Source organism: Electrophorus electricus, chromosome 4 (genome assembly GCF_041902795.1).
Source record: "Electrophorus electricus isolate QZ-2024a chromosome 4, ASM4190279v1, whole genome shotgun sequence".
NCBI classification, from domain to species: domain Eukaryota; kingdom Metazoa; phylum Chordata; class Actinopteri; order Gymnotiformes; family Gymnotidae; genus Electrophorus; species Electrophorus electricus.
The window spans coordinates 8,940,636-8,961,850 of record NC_137500.1 but is presented as its reverse complement, the minus strand read 5'-3'; the positions used below and the strand labels follow the sequence as shown (position 1 = coordinate 8,961,850).

The 21,215-nt window shown below is 40.6% G+C and overlaps 2 protein-coding genes across 9 annotated transcripts in view; both read left to right on the top strand.

Annotated features, from left to right (window-relative positions):
* Positions 1–9,855, top strand: part of cntn1a (contactin 1a) — a 54,367-nt gene extending 44,512 nt beyond the window's left edge. For 6 of the 8 annotated variants that reach the window (XM_081712197.1, XM_081712196.1, XM_035523533.2 and 3 more), the window contains exons 16-24: positions 4,190–4,351; positions 4,687–4,836; positions 5,209–5,279; positions 5,419–5,653; positions 6,498–6,601; positions 6,834–7,017; positions 7,231–7,349; positions 7,889–8,045; positions 8,846–9,855. In XM_081712197.1, coding sequence (XP_081568323.1) covers positions 4,190–4,351; positions 4,687–4,836; positions 5,209–5,279; positions 5,419–5,653; positions 6,498–6,601; positions 6,834–7,017; positions 7,231–7,349; positions 7,889–8,045; positions 8,846–8,922 — 1,259 coding nt within the window. In that variant the 3' untranslated portion in view covers positions 8,923–9,855. Of the gene's footprint in view, positions 1–4,087; positions 4,352–4,686; positions 4,837–5,208; positions 5,280–5,418; positions 5,654–6,497; positions 6,602–6,833; positions 7,018–7,230; positions 7,350–7,888; positions 8,046–8,845 lie in introns of those variants that run through there. The other 2 variants (XR_014123132.1, XM_081712198.1) reach the window with 2 other exon arrangements.
* A 4,445-nt stretch (positions 9,856–14,300) lies between these two features.
* LOC113571802 (PDZ domain-containing RING finger protein 4) overlaps positions 14,301–21,215 on the top strand; it is a 98,169-nt gene continuing 91,254 nt past the window's right edge. Inside the window, exons 1-3 of the mRNA XM_081712190.1 lie at positions 14,301–14,574; positions 14,697–14,783; positions 14,994–15,092. The gene's annotated coding sequence lies outside the window, so the exon portion shown is untranslated. The remainder of the gene's footprint in view (positions 14,575–14,696; positions 14,784–14,993; positions 15,093–21,215) is intronic.

Genomic DNA, 21,215 nt, shown 5'->3' with positions numbered 1-21,215 from the left:
CTATGTTAATGGGGTTAAGGGTTTATGTACCTGTATCCTCTATTTTAAGGGGGATAAGGGTTTATGTACCTGTATCCTCTATTTTAAGGGGATAAGGGTTTATGTACCTGTATCCTCTATTTTAAGGGGGATAAGGATTTATGTATCTGTATCCTCTATTTTAAGGGGATAAGGGTTTATGTACCTGTATCCTCTATTTTAAGGGGGCTAAGGGTTTATGTACCTGTATCCTCTATTTTAAAGGGGGATGAGGGTTTATGTATCTGTATCCTCTATTTTAAGGGGGATAAGGGTTTATGTACCTGTATCCTCTATTTTAAGGGGGATAAGGGTTTATGTACCTGTATCCTCTATTTTAAGGGGGTTAAGGGTTTATGTACCTGTATCCTCTATTTTAAGGGGGTTAAGGGTTTGTGTACCTGTAGCCTCTATTTTAAGGGGGTTAAGGGTTTATGTATCTGTATCCTCTATTTTAAGGGGGATAAGGGTTTATGTACCTGTATCCTCTATTTTAAGGGGGCTAAGGGTTTATGTACCTGTATCCTCTATTTTAAAGGGGGATGAGGGTTTATGTATCTGTATCCTCTATTTTAAGGGGGATAAGGGTTTATGTACCTGTATCCTCTATTTTAAGGGGGATAAGGGTTTATGTACCTGTATCCTCTATTTTAAGGGGGTTAAGGGTTTATGTATCTGTATCCTCTATTTTAAGGGGGATAAGGGTTTATGTACCTGTAGCCTCTATTTTAAGGGGGTTAAGGGTTTATGTATCTGTATCCTCTATTTTAAGGGGGTTAAGGGTTTATGTATCTGTATCCTCTATTTTAAAGGGGATAAGGGTTTATGTACCTGTATCCTCTATTTTAAGGGGGACGAGGGTTTATATATCTGTATCCTCTATTTTAAGGGGGTTAAGGGTTTATGTACCTGTATCCTCTATTTTAAGGGGGATAAGGGTTTATGTACCTGTATCCTCTATTTTAAGGGGGTTAAGGGTTTATGTACCTGTATCCTCTATTTTAAGGGGGTTAAGGGTTTATGTACCTGTAGCCTCTATTTTAAGGGGGTTAAGGGTTTATGTATCTGTATCCTCTATTTTAAGGGGGATAAGGGTTTATGTACCTGTATCCTCTATTTTAAGGGGGCTAAGGGTTTATGTACCTGTATCCTCTATTTTAAAGGGGGATGAGGGTTTATGTATCTGTATCCTCTATTTTAAGGGGGATAAGGGTTTATGTACCTGTATCCTCTATTTTAAGGGGGATAAGGGTTTATGTACCTGTATCCTCTATTTTAAGGGGGTTAAGGGTTTATGTATCTGTATCCTCTATTTTAAGGGGGATAAGGGTTTATGTACCTGTAGCCTCTATTTTAAGGGGGTTAAGGGTTTATGTATCTGTATCCTCTATTTTAAGGGGGTTAAGGGTTTATGTATCTGTATCCTCTATTTTAAAGGGGATAAGGGTTTATGTACCTGTATCCTCTATTTTAAGGGGGACGAGGGTTTATATATCTGTATCCTCTATTTTAAGGGGGTTAAGGGTTTATGTACCTGTATCCTCTATTTTAAGGGGGATAAGGGTTTATGTATCTGTATCCTCTATTTTAAGGGGGATAAGGGTTTATGTATCTGTATCCTCTATTTTAAGGGGGATAAGAGTTTATGTATCTGTATCTTCTATTTGAATTTCTTTGGACTGCACTTGATATTTTACTTTAAAAACTTTAAGAATATCAAAGGTGGTAACAATGGATAAGTCCTGATAAACAGGACAAATTTGAGTGTGTTTCCATTATAAAACTGTATCAATCAACTGAATTCCCTAACATGAACTCTAAGGCGCAGTGAAGACCGAGTAATGGCCTTCACTGGGTTTAGTGCATGGCTTCCATGCTGTAGGGCAGAGGAGGGTACAAAGGTTGTTAATAGAGACATTTTAGAAGGGAATAAAGAAATTCTCCACTTGAATGATTAGATATTCCCTAACTATAGTAAGGAGTACCCGTCATATTGAATGATTAATGCTTTTAGAATTGTTTCTATATTACCTCAGAGTGCAGTTCACTGTGCAGAGTTTGACACTTAGAAACACTTGAAACAAGAATCAGCATGATTCTGTTGTATTGAAGAATTAAATATATACTGTGTTTTGCTTATTCACTCCTGGCAGTATGGCAAGCATGAGTTGCATTTCACAGACTTGACATTTGATGACTCTGGGATGTATCAATGCATTGCTGAGAACCGCCATGGAGTGATCTATGCCAATGCCGAGCTGCGAGTGTGGCCTTCACTGGGTTTAGTGCATGGCTTCTATGCTGTAGGGCAGAGGAGGGTAATGAGGTATAAATCAAACACAGAGTAAACAGAGTAAACACACCACACTACTGCTTTAGACTGGACAAGTTTGTCAGCCTAGATACCACATTCTGCCAATGTCAAAATGCTCACAAATGCTCAGGCATACTAACTCTCTCTCTCTCTCACACACACACACACACACACACACACACACACACACACACACACACACACACACACACACAAACAAACAAACAAGCATAAAAGCTGTCTGTTTTGGACCAAGACCAACTGCAGAGAGAGATAAAATTATGGTCAGTCTTTTTCATCAGGGAAAGGGGTTTTAGCGGGAAATTTCAAATTCTTTCAAATGCCATATGTAGTTGAGAGATGTCAAGTTATCGAGGGTTACCTAATTTTTTTCTGCCATCTGTTAGGTTTTTTCTTTATTCCTCTGTGGTTACAAGGCTGTCGGAACAGATCTGACCACTTCTGCACAATTGGTACAAACAGATTTTGCCACACAGTAACTTTTCTTAGACATTTACTGTTGCTAATGGGAAACAACAGTGTGCCAGTGACCAAAATGCAGTCTCGGGTTTAGAGCAAACTGCAAAATAAATACCATTAATAACAGCTAGGCTAAATGCTTTAGGTGGAGGAAATCTTGGAAAGGAAGGTCAGTGGAAGAATAGGTTTCCTAGTAATATCCGGACTGTTTTGTACCACACGACCCACAAGAGTACTGGCTATAACGGGAATCGTCAGCCTCTTCCTTTTTTCTCATGTTTGATCTTTCTCACACTTTTTAAATACTCCCTGCATGCTGCTGTTCAGAACAGGGTGTGCTTGTATTTTGCCTGTGGGAGAGCTGGCCAAATAATTTGTGTAATAAGATATGTTCTGTTTAAATCTTTCATTATTGAGTCAAGGATTATGATGAGGGATGAAAGTACATGACTTGTTGAGCTGTTAGTGTGGCATTCATTCTCATTGTAAATCCAATATGACTCATGCTGTTACTGCCCTGAAGCCATCTGAGACCTTCAGCAGTTATGTCATCCTTTGATATCTGTTTTTACAGAATACGTCAAAGCTTAGTAAGGAACAAACAATGGACAACTCAAAAACCAGCTCAAATACAACTCAAAACTAGCAATAGGCAAGCAGCTAATTCTCAGCAGTAGTTTAAAGATGCTGGTTTGTTGATGTGACATGTGGATCCCTCCTCATTCATTTCCTTCAATTAGTGATGTATTTGGGGGCGAAAGAAATACAGTATAATACTTCATATACTTATATACTATAATACATCATTTGCAAGAACATCTCCTGCAGTCTTTTGCTTGAAAATGGCAAACATTTATAGACCAGTTCTTGCTTCCTTTATGTCTGTGACTGTGGGTTCTAGAACAGTCTGGCTAGAACAGTCTGGCTCCATCTATAACAGTCTGGCTTTTCTATTACATGATATTTTCACTCCTGTGGGAGGAAAAGGTAAAATTGCACAAAAGAAAATAAACAGAGAAATAATGGATGACAAAGCTTCCACTTAGGGTTCATGTTTGATTTACAGGATGTTAATGGCCATTGAAATCAACTCCAGTGGCTTGGTCAGATATATTACAGTACATATATAGGAAGTGGGTAACGTGCTTTAGACCTCAAGCACAAACTCCTCAGCACCAGTTATTATTTATCGCTCTGAACTAGAATGTTGGAAGCAAAGGGGAGAGTCAACTTTATAAATTTCCTTCAACTATTTTAGGCTGTAATTATTTTCAGGAAAAAGAACAGTGGCGAGAAGGGGGACAGATCTATGCTCAGGCTGTTCAGGCTGGGAAGGCGGATTATGCTGAGCCGCCTGCTCTCCTGTTCCACCGTCAGGGCCTCCTGGACCTCCGGGTGGGGTGCGCGTGGAGGAGGTTGGGGTGAAGTCTGTCAGACTGCTCTGGAGCCAGGGTTCAGACAACCTCAGTCCCATCTCCAAATACACCATCCAATACAGAGAGATCCGAACCCAGGAGGACTGGAGAGATGCCACTACCTGTGGGTACATGAAGCTGAGGGAATGCTTAAAGTGACATGTTTAGATTATAGTTTTTTTTCCTTTTTAACAAAAAGTGGGTAGCCCCACTAAACCCTGCTTTACTGTATGTTATTCTGTCTTAACATGATCTTTGAGATGTTCCTGCTTTTTGTTCATGCAACTTTGTTTGGACCACAAGTGATGTGTAGCCATGTTTTAGTGTCGTAAATGATTAGTTTGTTAAATGAAAATGATTATTTGCCATAATACATGTTACTTTAAGATACCAGTTTGGACTTAAGCTGTTTCTAGTAAGGTTTACATTCTACAGTGGCCCATAATTCTGTCTTCTTAGCCCCACATAATGTTGAAGGCAACGCAGAAATGGCCACAGTGGTTGACCTGATTCCATGGACCGAGTATGAGTTTCGGATCATTGCTACAAACACGTTGGGTACAGGAGAACCCAGCAACCCTTCACCTAAAACTACGACACTAGAAGCAAGTATGTTCATGGTTTTCTTAGTATTGCACAAATATAGTTTTTCTCTCTCGGTATTCAAATCATATAATCATGTGCAATAAACTACTCTTGAGAATAATTACAAATAGCACATGTCTGGACAAAACTCTAGATTTACTGGAGGAGATTTAAGATTTAAGATGGAGGAGAATTGTTTAGTCAGTGTTATCACTTCAAATAATTAAAAGTTTGTATTAACATTAAGCTGCTGGCAGTAGCACTACTAATAAAAATGACATTATGCATTTATCCAATACTGAAACAGACTTTGTATTGACTGGCACTGTTAATGTGCCCAGCTGTTTGTAGAGTCCCACTGGAAATGCAGAGTCTCATATTCTTCTCTTATTTAAGTTCCTATGGTGGCGCCTTCAGATGTAGGAGGAGGTGGGGGAACAAACAGAGAGCTCATCATCACATGGACGGTAGGTATCAGGATGGATTTATTTTTGTAATTGCCTGTCCCCACTGTTTAAGGTTTAAATGTTGTTTAATTTTGTATCTGTTAAAGAGAGATTTTATGCATGTGAGGCCCTGACTCTATGATATCTGCTTTCCCCCCAGCCTGTGCAGCCTCAGTACTACTATGGGAGTAACTTTGGTTACATCATCGCTTTTAAGCCTCACGATAGCAATCAGTGGCATAAAGTGACTGTGGCTGATCCTCAGGCCAGACGTTACATCCATAAGGACCCCACTATTCCCCCGGCCACAAAGTTTGATGTGAAAGTAAAGGCTTTCAACAGTAAAGGAGAGGGACCCTACAGTCTGACCTCTGGCATATTCTCGGCTCAGGATGGTGGGTATCAGAAGCAGGCCTTGGCTCAGTTTGTATGTACCCTTGAGCTTCTGATATTTGGTGTTTTAGTAGCACCAATTGAATTAAGCATTCACCCTTAGGAAAGAGAAGTGTGTTTTAGCCAATAACAGGACTAAACAGGCATGACCAAAGAAGGCACTCATACACTGGGAAATATGGCTTTCCTATAAATCTACTTCTGCTACAGAGTATCTTATTTAACTTCAACCTACAGCAGTGTGTAGATTTTGTGTACAGTTATCAAAACTGTTTCAATGCTTGTTTTGACTTCAGACATCTACCTCACTAACCTCTTGTACTACACAGACCAGTGTAACCACTCATTCACTTACTCAGCATACTCACCTCACCCAAGTCATTGGTGTGATTAGGAGCATCCACTGTCTGGGCTCTTATCTCCATTTGGAATTTGGTCTGAAGTGAAGCTCAACATTTAACCCACTTATTAATGCACAGTGACAGACAGCCATGACAGCATTCCACCTGATGTTTTTCCCTGAGTATCGTGATTCTGTTGCCCTGGTAACCCACTGTGATGTTGGAAAGCGATAGGGCAGAACTAGCTGTGTGCTCTAACACATTGTTGGGAACCATGCCCAGATGGAGAGCCAGTGTGAGAGGAGAGTGGGAGAGGGAGTCACAAAAATCAGTGATTACAGATGGCTTTACTATCTGCATAGCAGTTTGAATGGTCCTTACATAGCTCCATGGGCGCCTAGCATGCTTGAATGGATAAACCAAAATTATGGTTCATCAGTTCATGCCCCAGGTTTGTGGGCATGCTTTCGTTTGGTCTGACATGGATCTTCCTGTCTGGTCTCAGTGCCCTCAGAGGCCCCCATCATTGTAGATGCCAGAACCTTGTCAGCGACTGAGGCCATTGTCGGGTGGCTGCCCATTGCACAGCAGACAGTCGAGGGCTATCAGGTGAGTTTGATTCTCATGTCTAGAATGAAAATGTTCCAAGCAAGTGATGATATCCTACTCACCTTTACTCAGGTCATTTTTGTTGTACAGCAGTTAAATGACAATAACTACATTAAAGAAACCATTTTTTAAAGTAGTATTAGCCATATTCCATTAATTTATACATAAAATGTTACTATGTCACAGTAACTATTTAGAACTCAGTGTACGACCTGGTGGTGCCCTGTGGCAGGTGAAGTACTGGAGAAAGTTAATGGAGAACGAGGCGTCAACTCTGCGCATTTCCAGCAGGGAGAACCAGACACGCCTGGATAACATGAAGCCTAACTCCCTCTACATCATTGAAGTGCGTGCCTTCAATGGCGCGGGATATGGCCCTGCCAGCAAACGATACGAGATCTACACCAAGAAAGCTCGTGAGCGGCATGCTTACCACACGCGCTCCATTTGCACATGCATACAAAACAAGGGAGAAGCGATTAGCCAAGCAAAGAAACCAAACTTGCTTATATACACTTTTCATTTTCCTAAACAAACCCAGAGCACTTAGAGGTCTCTTTGAAGAGCTCATTAATTGTCTTAGCAGACCACACACATGATGATGCCTTATACCCTGCCTCTCCTCTCAGCACCTAGCCGCCCTCCAAAAATCATCAGCACAAAGATGAACTCCAGTGGGACATCGGTCAACATCGCCTGGGAGCACGTAGAACCTTTAGCCAATGAGTCCACAGTGGACTGCTACAAGGTACAGACAGAGGAGGGCTGAGACGGACCTTGCGTGAAATCATTTTGTGGACGATTAAATGGGTAGTTGGCAGTGTCGCACAGTCAGGGCAGTTAAACTTTATACCAGTTTAACTGTAAAGTCTTGTGATCAAATGCGTGTGTAGATGCTTCACATGACCTGGATTGGTGTGACTAAGGATGGGAGAAATATAGGTTTTAATGACATACCACAGTATAAAACCCTGTTAGTCATACCATTTCAAACTTTAATAATTGCTTTACTGTTTGAGTGAGTTTTAAAAATGAAATATTGCAGCATTTTTTAAATGGGTTAAGTGAAATCAGCTTTTTGAATACATTTACATATGTATTTTTTCAGTATATTTTAAAAATACCATCATAATACTGCAACCATTGATAATTTTAGTCACTGATATTTTTCCTATTGTTCCTTCATCTGCTGTGATCCTTAACTGATTTGTTTGTCTCCTGGACCTTTAGATAAGCATAAAGCCCATTCCTACAAGCAAACCCTCATTGTGCACCCTTTTGCTCCAGGTTCTGCACAGGCAGGAGGGCCACAGCACTGGAATTCTGTACACCACAGGTAAGCAGTCCATAGACCTGCCCATGCTGAAGAACGGAGATTACTTGGTGGAGGTGAGAGCTCACAGCGAGGGTGGCGACGGAGCCGTGGCACAGGTGCGCATCTCAGGTAAGATCCTTCTCAAAGCACATACCTGTCCTAATGACATACACCTGCACTGTGGTGCTGCATGCTTGGTCTTGGTCCACTTCATGAGAAATGTGTTATTGGATTTGAGAATAACGTTGTAACTCATACTAGTTCTTACAAGGCAGGGGGAGTAGCCCTAATTCATTGTTTTGACAAGAGAATCATACAGAGACAAGAGAATCATACAGGGCACTAAGGCTCTAGCAGCACTGAAGTCTGTAATCCACTCGTGCCAGCACAACACCACCTACCATGCCACTACCTTGGCAGTGTCATTGCTCTGCTAAGAATGGTCTGCCACCCTGGTATTATCCAATCAGTAGTGGTGCTGTGGTAAGAAACTGACCAGAGATTAACAGGGTAGAAGATAGCTGACAAACTATCAGTGGTAACCGATGGGCTAGACTCTAATTGTACACTTATAAAATGCACCTATAAGACTGATGTTCCCAATAAAGTGGCCACTGAGAGTAGGTGCTATGTTGCTTTGGATAAAAGTATCAGATCAGTGTAACATACAGTCCAGTGATGATTTGGCTGTCTGTTATGAACCAAGCATCACCTCCTGTTTCTATGAAATTGTCTATTTTTAATGGTACTACAGTGTCTGCAAAAGATAATAATCCAGGTAATAATGCTATAATCAATATTTAATTGTATTATCTTTCCTCTTGATTTTGCGTGTGTGTGTGTGTGTGTGTGTGTGTGTGTGTGTGTGTGTGTGTGTGTGTCTATGCATGCATGCCTGCATGTGTGTGTGTGTGTGTGTGTGTGTGTAGGTGGAGGGGTTCTGGTGGCCCAGTCTCTCAGCCTCTGTGTCCTGCTCCTGGCTGCTGTGCTCGTCCTGGCACTCTGAATGTAGTGCTGTCCCTCCTGTGCCTTCACTCCCCACAGGAAAGAGGACTCTCACAGGATGAAGCCTTACAGGACTCTTAACTCCACACACTCTCAAGACCAGTGATGAATAATCCCTGCATGGAATAAGCTCTGCGGGAAGAAAAGACTCTGTGGAAACTCATAAAAGGAGAGGACATGGAAGATACTCTGTATTCAGTATCAACAGAAGCATGGAGAAACATCTAAGGAGTTCTCCCTTGTTCGAGTATGCCTTATCTCTTATTCTGATCTTTTACTGCTGGGCTGCTTGTGGTAAAGAGTGACTTCTCAATTTTACAATTTGACACATATTTCAGTGGTTGGTTTAATGTCACAGTAAAACTGAACTGCTGTCTATCCTGTGGCAACAATTGTAGAAGCTATTGAATTTGAGAGATGGAAGGATTCATAATGTTCTTCTGCAGTGTGCACTCCTACAAGTGACTTTTAAGGAAAGATCGGTGTAAGAGTATCTGATTATAAGAGTGTCTGATTATTGTCTTATATGTAGTTGGCAAGTCAGTGGCACTCTCTATTTCCATTTCAAAACTAAAGCACATCCCTCACTTAATGGATACAGTCAAACCAAAATCCTATCCTGCTACACAGATTCCATACATACTCTAAACAGTATCATGCATAGTAGACAATATAGCAATTTATTTCAAGTTAGTATATTTATATGCAATAATTTATAAGCTATTGATCTCTTTAATATATATTTCAATATATTATTTCTTTGTTCATATTAACATATCTCTAATAGAAAGTTTATTTTGCTTAGATATCATTTCAAAGCCCTTACACAAAAGGAAATGGACAGCTGGAATAGAGATGTGTGCATGTACCCTCTGTGATCTAAACAAGGATCATCGAGGTTTCAATAAAATTGTAAATTTATAATCATTACTGAGATTCTGTACTGAAGAGTAATTGTGTTTGTATGTGTAGAAAACATGTCCAATCCATGGATAAATTGTGTGTGTGTGTGTGTTTGAAGAGAGTAATTATCCACTGTGGCATGTCAGGAGCTATATCCTTAAAGCATCTCTGGGCAGGAGAGTTGTTTTTTTATCTTTGATCATCTTTGATCTTGGAGAAACACAGTAACCATGGGCCTACTAAAGCGCTTTACAATTTAGCCAGTGTCATTGGTAGCTATTTGACCATGAACAGGCCTGAGTGTTGAAAAAAACTCTGGAGCATAAGGAAAAGCCTTTGTTTTGACTGTATCATTAGAATCTCTGTATCAGTTACAGGTGCTTTGTAAAGAATGTGGACATATCATTTCATACTCATTTTAATAGTGGCATGGTTGAGGCAGCAGTTGTACTAAATGAAGGGCAGTGTAGTGTCTGCTGCTAAAAAAGTGAACCACTTCAAACTTTTCTGAAGAGAATCTGAAGGGAAACTGAAGGGAAAACTAGGCATTCCACTCCTAAAAACAAAAAAAAACATTTAAAGGTAAATACCTGCTTGTCTGTTTAGTGCCCTGTATGCCTAAGAATTGTATTGTTGTTTTTTATGATGGACGAAGATGCTGAAGCATTTAGGAAATCTGTGATTCTCATGCAGAATGAGCAGGCAAGCCATTAACAGGCTGAGACACTAGTCATCTAGTTATGATTGTGATAACATTGAATGAGCAGTTTATTGCTAGATGGTTTAGTAAATGTAACCCAATGTCTGTTAAAGTTCAACAAATTGAATATACTGGTATACCCCTGCATACTTTTTTATATTATTTTATGTTATAATATGTCACTTGTTTGACATTATTTTGGTAAATTCAATTAAAAATGCAGTGCTTTGATATTTCCCCCATACAGTAAAGGAAAACTCCATCTGACAATAGCTTCCAAGAAGAACATAAAAATGTACCATATTAACAAAAGTAGGTGCCCATTTTTTACTGCTAGGACATTAGAATTGTGATGTTTCGAGGAAAAGCAGGGTGCGGGGACGAGGCACGATGAAACACAGCATTATTTCTACAAACACGTAACACATACAACAACCTCAAGACGCTGTGCACAACTCAAACACCAACACAGGAGACATATATACACTCATGATGATTACCCCTAACACAGAACAGGTGAACGACACGAGAGGGCGTGGCAACACAGATGAACACACGAAGATGTTTGAGGGGGCGGGGCCGTGACTTGACAGAGCCCCTCCTCAAAGGCGCGACTCTCGGCGCGCCAGCCTAACGGGCTGCGGACCCGAAACCAACGGCAAACGGCGAGGCCAGAGGACCAGGCAGTCTGCCACGGGCCAGCGCGAGCAGGAGCACAGGGGGGAAACACTGGGACCAACATGACAGTTACAGGAGCACACACTAACTGCGACAGACACAGACGGGAACAAAGTGACAGGCACATTTACAGTGACGGGAACAGGCACAACACTACACAAATTGAACAGTCCGGGGAAGAGTGGGGGAACCCCAGCTGTCGGCTGGGTCGGATGCCAACCAGCCGGGGGGAGTGTTCATCGCCGGCTCGATTGGCAGTGGCTGTGCTGACCCTGGCGCATGTGCGTGGGGGAGCGTCCTGGCTGTTTTCCCTATTTGTGAGGCAGTCCCCGGGGCCGCTGTCCTCTTTCCTCCCCTCGGCTTAGGCGTCAGTGCCTGCACTCTAGCAGTCACCAGAGGCTGCTTGCCTGCTCCAGAGTGCCTGGACCTGGGCAAAGCCTTAGGTGGAGCATTGGGTGCGGGGGGGCTCGTTGTCCTCAGAGCTCGTGACGTCACTCATAGGGGGAGGTTCCCCCTAGATAGCCCCCCAGAGCGCCTTGGCCTGGGCAGAGCCTTAGGTGGAGCCTTGGGTGCTGGGGTCTCATCGTCCTCGGAGCTCGTGACGTCGTCCGCAGAGGGTGGTTCCTCCCTAGGTACCCCCTCCACTTCCATCACTGGGTCCTCCTCGTGATCGGACCCCCTGTCCGACTCCATAGTGACATCACTGCACCCCCTTCTCTCTCCATACTCCACGTAGCCTTCCGCAAAGTCCATATAGAAACCAGCGGATTCCGCCTCCGAATACCAGTCCTCATGAGCCAGCTGGTCTCCATAGGACCCAGTGGCTTCCTCCTCTGAAGAGCGGCTCTCATGATCCAGCTGGTCTGCGTAGAATGCAGCGGGTCCCTCCCCCTCTGTAGGACCATGGAGCAAGGCCAGAATGAGCCTCTGAGGACTGGAAATCATTATACCAGTCCCGGTAGTCCGATGTAGTATCGTGTGATACCCCTGCTTCTGCACCGGTATCACACTCACCTGGGCCACACTCCTCTATTGCGGGGTCCAGAGGGCACCCCCGAACATGGGGGAATTCCTTGCACGAGTTGTGGAAGCGCGTTTGCTTCCTATCTTTCCTTTCCTTTTTCCCTTCCTGGGCATCCTTCTGCGGTTGGTGTTTCTGTGGACAAGCAGGATGCGGGGACGAGGCATGATGAAACACAGCTTTATTTCTGCAAACATGCAACACATACGACAACCTCAAGACGCTATGCACAACTCAAACACCAACACAGGAGACATATATACACTCATGATGATTACTCCTAACACAGAACACGTGAACGACACGAGAGGGTGTGGCAACACAGATGAACACACAAAGACGTTTGAGGAGGGGGTGGGGCCATGACGTGACAAGAATATTTCCATTTTATTGAGTCCCAGGATATTTTAATATAATTTATTATTTGTCATGTATGGAATAGCTTGTATCTAAAAATTGACCTCAGGTGGAGTGTTTCCCTATATGTCAATTTTGTCCATTGCTTTAACATTTTGTGAGTAATATTTGATGACCACCACAAAGTGCTTTCTCTTTCTAGTCTCCTTCATTCAACAAAAATCACCAACATAAAAAATGCCAAATGCATGAATGCCTTTAACTTTTGGAATCTGCAGTTATTCAGAAGGAAAATGGTACGCCCTAAGATGCTTGATTTGGAAGTGAATGGTTTGTTCCAGTTGCATTAGAACACCATACTCCTTTGTGATCAAGTGTAACTCCGCTTCTGATCTGCGTCTGTCATTGAATAAAAAGTCTGTTTGGCCTGAATAGCAAAGCTCTCTTTGTCAGACCATGTAGATAAAGCCTAACCGATGAGTCATTATCTGCTTCATTAAAGCCATTCTTCTCAATTAAAGCTTATAACGACCAAACCAATATGAGTTAAATGGGCTCTCACTGACTTTGGACTTTTACTTAACCTTTACTTAATATATAGCCTGCATGGATCTATTCCTCCACTCTAAATGGAAAGTTACTTTTCAATCACTGTATTACTCGGTTTATTACACAATGGGATACTTATTTTTCATTTATTTTCAACTTAATCCCCCACTGCACCCACAAGTATCTAATGTAGCTTGTGACCTGTATTATAGCTTTTCTAGAAAGGATATAGGTAATTTAGCCTCTAGGCACTATGTTGTAGCAGTTTAAAATAAACAAATTACGTTAAGTATCAATCTTTAAGGGTTTAAGAGTAAATGACAAAGCACTTTTGTAAGTTGCTTTGGATAAGAGTGTCTGCTAAATGCCGTAAATGTAAATGTAAATGTAAATGTTTTCAATGTAATTTTTAAAAACTGAAGTGGATTCAATTAATTAAATTTAAAAAGTCAGCTTTCTCAAACAAGCAAGCATATACCCATGGAAAATGGGATGTACAAATCTCCAATGGAAAGCATTGTTGCATTTTAAAATATTTAAATTGAGTTACAGCCTGTTGCAGTTCTATATGGTAAGTCTGTATAAACGTTTTAACTCTAAACCTGTTTGTGTAGTATTTGTGAATTAGAGTTTAGAGTTATTATTAGAATACTGGAGCTTACTCAAACTAATGGATGGATGTTCTAAAATAAAACTTTCCAATATTTAGACAGTAGAAAGGTACTATAATTATTCCTTATTTCACACACTGCCAAATTGATGTAAAATGGTGTTTGTTTCCTATTGCATCATTTCTGAGTTTTCATTCATGAAGCAGCTGGTTACAAGCATATACTGCACATAAAGTATTCACTCTTAATTTGTTTGAAGTTCTTAGAGTGGGCGTTGTTAAGGGGAGTAATTTTTAACTGGACAGTCTTAGTATTTGTAATTGTTACATTTTGAAATTCAAATATTAATATTTATATGTACACCTTTTACATGCACATTTAAAATACTTTTAAAACAAAAAGAACACCATACTAATAATAAGTTAACGTGCTGTTAGTTGAAAACGCACGTTGCAAAGTCGGCTTTATGCACGTGCAGTAACGCCAGTGAAAACGTTCTCTCCCACCTTTCACATCCGGCGCATTTAAGGAAACAGTAGTTAGTAGAAAAGGAGCTTGCCCATGTCGGGAGATTGCTTCAATTACCATTTGTCAAAAGGGGTCACGGACTTGAACAAACGTTAATGAGTAATCCACTTGTTTAAGTGTACGGGAAGCGCACATCGATTGAATATGTGGACCAGAGGTTGCAAACATAACATTTCAAAATGGGGACAACGAGAGCAAGACCTATTCGCTCAGCTGACATTTCTTCAGCTCCAAGCGCAAGTCGAATCGCAGAAGTTTAAGGGAAAGCTGAAGAAACGTATGATGGACAGAAGGGAACATTGCAAGGTGGGTCTAATGAAATGTAAAATGCTTCATGTTTTAAACGGTTGATATCGGCTAATATTTTAAAGATGATTATCTTAAAACTATGCAAATAAAAGCAAATCAAAAGTTTTTTTTTCACATAGGTTAGAGAGCCCGAGATCTTTAAGGTCACTCTACACAGAAAAAACAACTTACTTGGATTCAAAATTATAGGAGGAGAATATGACCAGGTATATATGTCTAATTTGTAAAATGCATTCTAATGTGTTTGTACTGTTAAACAGTACAAACTGAAGTTTGTATTGGTAAACAGTAAGCTGTCAAATATCTCAACTTTATAATGTAGTACATTCTGAATCTTTTTAAAGGTTTTTTTTCAGTCCAACACAATCTGATAACCCATCATGACTTTTTTTCCTATTTTTTTTTTCTGTCCACAGACATGCACAGGTGGAAGAGGTATATTTGTGTCTCATGTGACGAAAGGGGGTCCATCAGACAGGGAGGGTGGGCTTCAGGTTCAAGACATGCTAGTGGAGGTGAGGAATAACACCAGCCGCTGATCTCAAATCAGTGTTGTTCTGCTCAGGACAGTATAACCTTGCCAGCCTGTTGTGTTTATTAGATTTTAACACCCAGTACTGTGCAGGATAGCAATATAGATAAGCATTTTAATGCACACTTACTTTGACAGTTATACATACTTTCAGGCTGAACTGTGTTGCACTATGACGGCAGAGTCTTCATGTTTTCTTGTGACTTGCTGATCCATAAGTTGGTGGCCACCCAGAATGATATAATGACAGCCCTTTGGCTTTAATGTTTTGTTCGTGTGTGTATCCAGTGGGAAGACTTTGACAAGGTGGGAGTAGATTCATTCCTTTATCTTAAGGGAAGGGGAATATTAGGCTCACAAATACAGTGGGGAAAAAGAGGGAAAGTCAGGTGTCACTGATGACTTCCACTCACTTATCTGCACCACTGTTCACTCACCATCATTATATTACTCACTACATTACTGTGTAGTTGATCTCACCATCATTAGATTACTCACTGCATTACTGTGTAGTTGATCTCACCATCATTAGATTACTCACTGCATTACTGTGTAGTTGATCTCACCATCATTAGATTACTCACTGCATTACTGTGTAGTTGATCTCACCATCATTAGATTACTCACTGCATTACTGTGTAGTTGATCTCACCATCATTAGATTACTCACTGCATTACTGTGTAGTTGATCTCACCATCATTAGATTACTCACTGCATTACTGTGTAGTTGATCTCACCATCATTAGATTACTCACTGCATTACTGTGTAGTTGATCTCACCATCATTAGATTACTCACTGCATTACTGTGTAGTTGATCTCACCATCATTAGATTACTCACTGCATTGCTGTGTAGTTGATCTCAAGAGAGACAGATTTATGTCTGTACTTGAGAAAGCTAAGCAGGCAGTGTTTTTGGCTTAAAACTTGTAGGGGTCCACTATTTTCATATTGTAACTAGTGCTTTTAGGGTTAAATGTGTCTGACCTGTTTCCTTTACAAGATTCTCCATAGTTCAGGGAAAAAAAAATTAAGGTGTTGTAGATATAAATATTTTCACTGTTGGGCTTTTGATTTCCAGCCATGCTTTTCTATTTTACACTAACTGTACATGATTTCTTTGTTCCAGACTTTTGTTTTCATAGTGTATATGCCAGTTGCTGAGCTGTGTTTCTGTATTTAATGGGAGGTGAAAGGTATTGTTTGAATAGCTAACATGATTCAAAATGCGAGTCTGTATTAGGCATTTGGTCCCAATTAGCTTTTGATCCCAATAGCTGATGCAATGAGACAGTGATTACACAACTAAAGGGACCCAAATGGCTGTTGGAGGAGTTTGGTAGATAATTCAAAACTTTTTCCAGTTGTGAAATTGGAAGTCTATCAACAAATATATAATTGGATTAAAATCAATATGTGGTTAATGTGTTAGATCAAGGCCCAACCAACTAAAATCTTCTAAAATATCAGAATCATATTGTAAGAAACAGGTTTGGAATTGTCTGTCTCAGAGTATGTATACGCAGTGTTAAAAACCATTATGCCACTGATATAAGCAATGTGGAAAAGCATTAGTATACTACATTTTGCCAGAGAGGCCTAATAATTTGCTTGAAGTAAGTCTTACAGAGAAGCCTGACTGTTTTTTACCAAGAGGGACAGATTCCACAAATGTTCCTCCACAACACAGAGAGCTCTCATTGTGCTCTCTCTGTTCCCAGTGCAAAGGGCCCTTAAGCATGGAAATGGGTCTCTGAGAGCTCCCAGTCACACAGTGGAATCATAGACTCTGGAGAATACAGGGATCCCATGTTTTCTGCTCATAATAAAAATGTGACAAGAGCAGATTGTGCCATAATGGGGAGAAAATAAGATTTATGACCTTAACTCTCGGGTAAGATCATTTGATTTCAGGAGCAAGAATAAAAAATCCAAACATGATTGCCGATAAACTGGGGCCTGGTTTTCTCCAGCGAGGTGTTTGCTGGCTATCAAATGATGCATGTCATTTTCATTTTCATCAAGGAGCCACACATTTACAAACACATTTCCTGCCCTGAGAAATGTCAACAGGCCCAAATGATAATGCATTTCTTTTGAGTCACTTCTTGAGCTGTAATCTTGTAGTAGTCACTGACAATTTTATATTCTAAATCATCAAATTAATATTACTGCAATAAACTGAAAGGGCTGGAATTTTGGCTTCTTTGAATACTCGAAAATACAGTTTTGAAATCTGAACTAGATACTGGCACTGTTTCACATGGAAAGGTGGGTGGGTTCCAAACTGATTTTCACTATTAGAGTGCTAGAAGAAGAACGCTGCCTGTTTGCACAGGAGTCCACCCACTGGGCTATTTCCTGTGGGTCTTCTCTTTTGTATAATTCATATTCTCAAACACAGGTCTCTAACCTATGGTCTACACAGAGGGGCCATATCACAGCAGGAGGCTTGATCCAGACAAAGGAGCCATGTGTATGGAAAGTCCTGGTGTGAAAGTGCTGATATAGGAAGTCTGTGTTTGGCTCTGGGCTCAGTGCTCCAGGATTGCCTCTGTTGCTCAGGGCTCAGTGCTCCAGGATCACCTCTGCTCCGGGACCAACTCTGCTCTGAGCTTAGTGCTAGGTCAGCAATCTTACTCTTTGATGTGTATGTGCCTGAACTGCCCTTCCATAATTCTTTGATATTGTGTATGACCAAGCTACCTGCTAAGATTTATGCATTATTTACCATTTCCTCTTTACTGTTAGCGTAAGCACATGACAGAAGTATTTTGGCTTGCAAAAATATTCAAATCCTCTTATGTCCCAGCTTGTTCAATTACAAAAAAAAACCCCAAACAAACAAACAAACAAAACATTATTTAAAACCTGGTGCCCAAACTATAGGTTTTTAAGGGTTATGAGCATACAGAAAATGCATAAAAAAATAATATTGCATAAATACTGCATGAAAACAGTATTTGCTGGAAATGCTTTGTACACTTACAACTTGAAGTCTTGGGTAAATGTCTTAACAATTTTGATTTGGGATGTTTTTTTCTTCTTTTTTTTTCTTGGCAACTTGGCTCCATATGGGCTGCAGATTTAACAGGTTCTTGCTGCGTTTCAGGCCAGAGATTTGGGGCAATTTTTCTGAAGCCACTTCAGGCCACTTCTTTGCCCTCTCTCTTTATCCTGTAGCAAAAATATTTATTTGATGCTTTAGCAGACTGCTGCTTCCATGTGTCACTGAAGGGATGGATTGTTTTGACTGAGTTATGCTCTCTGTTCAGTCTGTTCCAAGCATACGACTGTGCATTTAAACCAGGTTTGATTTAGTCTTATTAGACCACAGCACTGATGCATGTTTGTTGGATCATTCAGGCCCATCATTCAGTTCTCTCTTGTAAGCATTAAGCAATGTTTTTTAGGCAAAGACTTTTGCAATGTTTAAGCAGTGACTTCCTTCATATCCCCCTCCCACAGAGGTTGGTTTTATGCAGTGCTCTTCAAATTGTTGACTGATGTACATTTTCTGCTATCTAAGCCACAGACACCTGGAAGTCTTTAAAAGCTGCTGATAGCCTCATAGTGAAAACCCTTATCAGTTTCCTCCTCAGTTTGAAAAGGTGACCTGACAGGAGGTATTTGAGTTTTATGACTTTTGTACTGCTCATATTTCCCTTGTTTAATTTTTTATGAACTTCATTGTAGCTTTTTTATCATTGCTAATGTTTGACTATCAGGTTATGATAATTGAATGGTTTTTAAACGATCTCAAAATTTGGGGTATGGTACAGGAAAATAGTGAATTTACATACCAGAAACTTCACACAGCAGATCAATTCATATTTAAAAGCTCCTTTGCTTATAATTTCTAAAAATGGGCCTTAGGAAAAAGCCACCATATTCCAAAAAATTCAGATTAACCTAATTCTGCCTAATGCCTTAGGCTATGTGGTCTCCACCTCATTTGATTTATTCAGTATTATTTCAGTATTAACCAGGGCATTTTCATGGAGCATGGGTTCCTTGTTGAAGGTATAATTGAGATGTCTCACAGGGAGATTACATTCATAGGAACATGGGTGGATATGTTTGCTTTGGCAGGTGTGCTGCTGATTCTGGGTTTTCTGGTCCCTCTGCCCACAGGCTCAGGAGGCTGCTGTTCTAGGCAGGAAGCGTGAAGCCGGAAATAGCCTGCTATGCTCCAACCTCAGCCGCCATACCAATGGGGAAATGGAGAGGGGCTAAATTTGGACCTGTGGCTTTTTACATTTTCATGGGGTTCTGAAGAAGTTTCTGGTCAGCGGTTGGAGAGCAGAGTCTTATTGTTATAATACTGCATCCAGATATTAATCAGGCTTAGGTTTTTAACCAGGAGCCAATGGGCCTGTATCGTAAAGTTTTAAATAGAAGAAAACACAGAGAGGTTCACAGCTTTTTATGCTGTGCTGACATCCCTCTTGAAAGAACCCATCTTTTTAGAAATTTACTCATTGGAATTAACATGTAGTTCTGTAACATTTTGCTGTACTTTTGAAACATGGGTTAGTTTGTACTGGGAGGCCTTGTTACATGGGTTAGTTTGTACTGGGAGGCCTTGTTACATGGGGTAGTTTGTACTGGGAGGCCTTGTTCATGGTTTGCGTAGGTGTTAATGAGCAGGATAAGCAGAACAGACATTGCAGCCACTAAAGATATTAAGAAGTACTGTGGTCCTCCTCATAGCCTTGGCCATGTTTATTGGACCAAATCCAGCTAAGCTCTGACATTGTGTTCACTTGTTCTGCTTTTATGTTGGTGGCATGCCATTACAAAGCAAAACAGAAAAAAGCTTTTGATAAAGGTGAAAGGTCTGCTCCTGACATGCATGTCGAGGTCACATCTATAGAACATTAGAGCCTGAAGAAAGTATGTGAAAGAGAGTATGTGATGTATGTCCAAGCCCTGGTGTGTGGGGATTTATGGTAGGGGTATCAGAATCACTTCCCTAAGAGGATTTTTTGGGGGAAACCCATTTTTTGGTGTGTCTAGGGCTGGAAACCAGAGGGGTGTAAGTGACATTTTGGGTGAAAAATAGTTCTATATATCAAATTTAAGCTCTTGATGATGAGACCTATTCAATGGCACAAAGATCAGATACAGATATAAAACAATTTTGCAATAAATTATAAGTGCATGTTAATAAACACTGACAGGCCAATGTAAGGCTGAAATGTATTTGTGCTCTCCTGTAAAATTTGTCAGATGTCACTTCTGGCCCTCTGGTTACAGGCCCTTGATGTATGGGTGGGTGAGAGTGGGTAATTTAGGCTTTTCATGTAAGCATACTAACTCCCAAATGAATTCATTTTACCTAGTATGAGGTACAGCTATGTGCTACATGTGGATATCTGACCATTATGCAGATATCTGAATCTCTGATTGGCTCTGACAGTGAGCCAATTTTACTCAACATGAATTAGAGAAAGAGAGGTAATGGATGGTATTCATGAATCTCAGTTTTGTTCCTTTACTTTTGCTTTCCGACTCCAAAATTCTGCTGTTGGAGTATATAAGGAGAAAGCAATGTGCTGAAAGAATGAACTTTGTGTTTCCGCTTCAGGGAGTGTGTGTCTGCATATACCTGTACACGAGAGCCTGGTATTTTCCTTTGGGTGGTGTGCATTAGTGTGGTGCTGCTTCATTTGCAGCTAATGGACATGGAGTATGCTGATTAAAATCTGTTGACCACACACAAACAATCTTGTGCAGGCATATGCTCACACGAACACACACATGCTCACACACACACACACACACACACACACACACACACACACACACACACACACACCATTTGCTCACCATTGGCATTTTTTCCCTCAAATAAAGCATTTATCATATGACAGCAAATAGCTTAAAATCTTTATTCACAGCAAAGATTTAATTTATTGATATATGGAAATCCCAACTGAGACCAAAATCTTATTTTACTCTGCTTGTGTATGACAATGAATAACTAACAGTGAAGAGCAACAGACAAATTACAAATATTGAAATTTATACACATTCTTGACCTGGGACATAATACTATGAGTTATCTTGGTAATTCCATGGACTGCAGTTAAGCCGTTCATT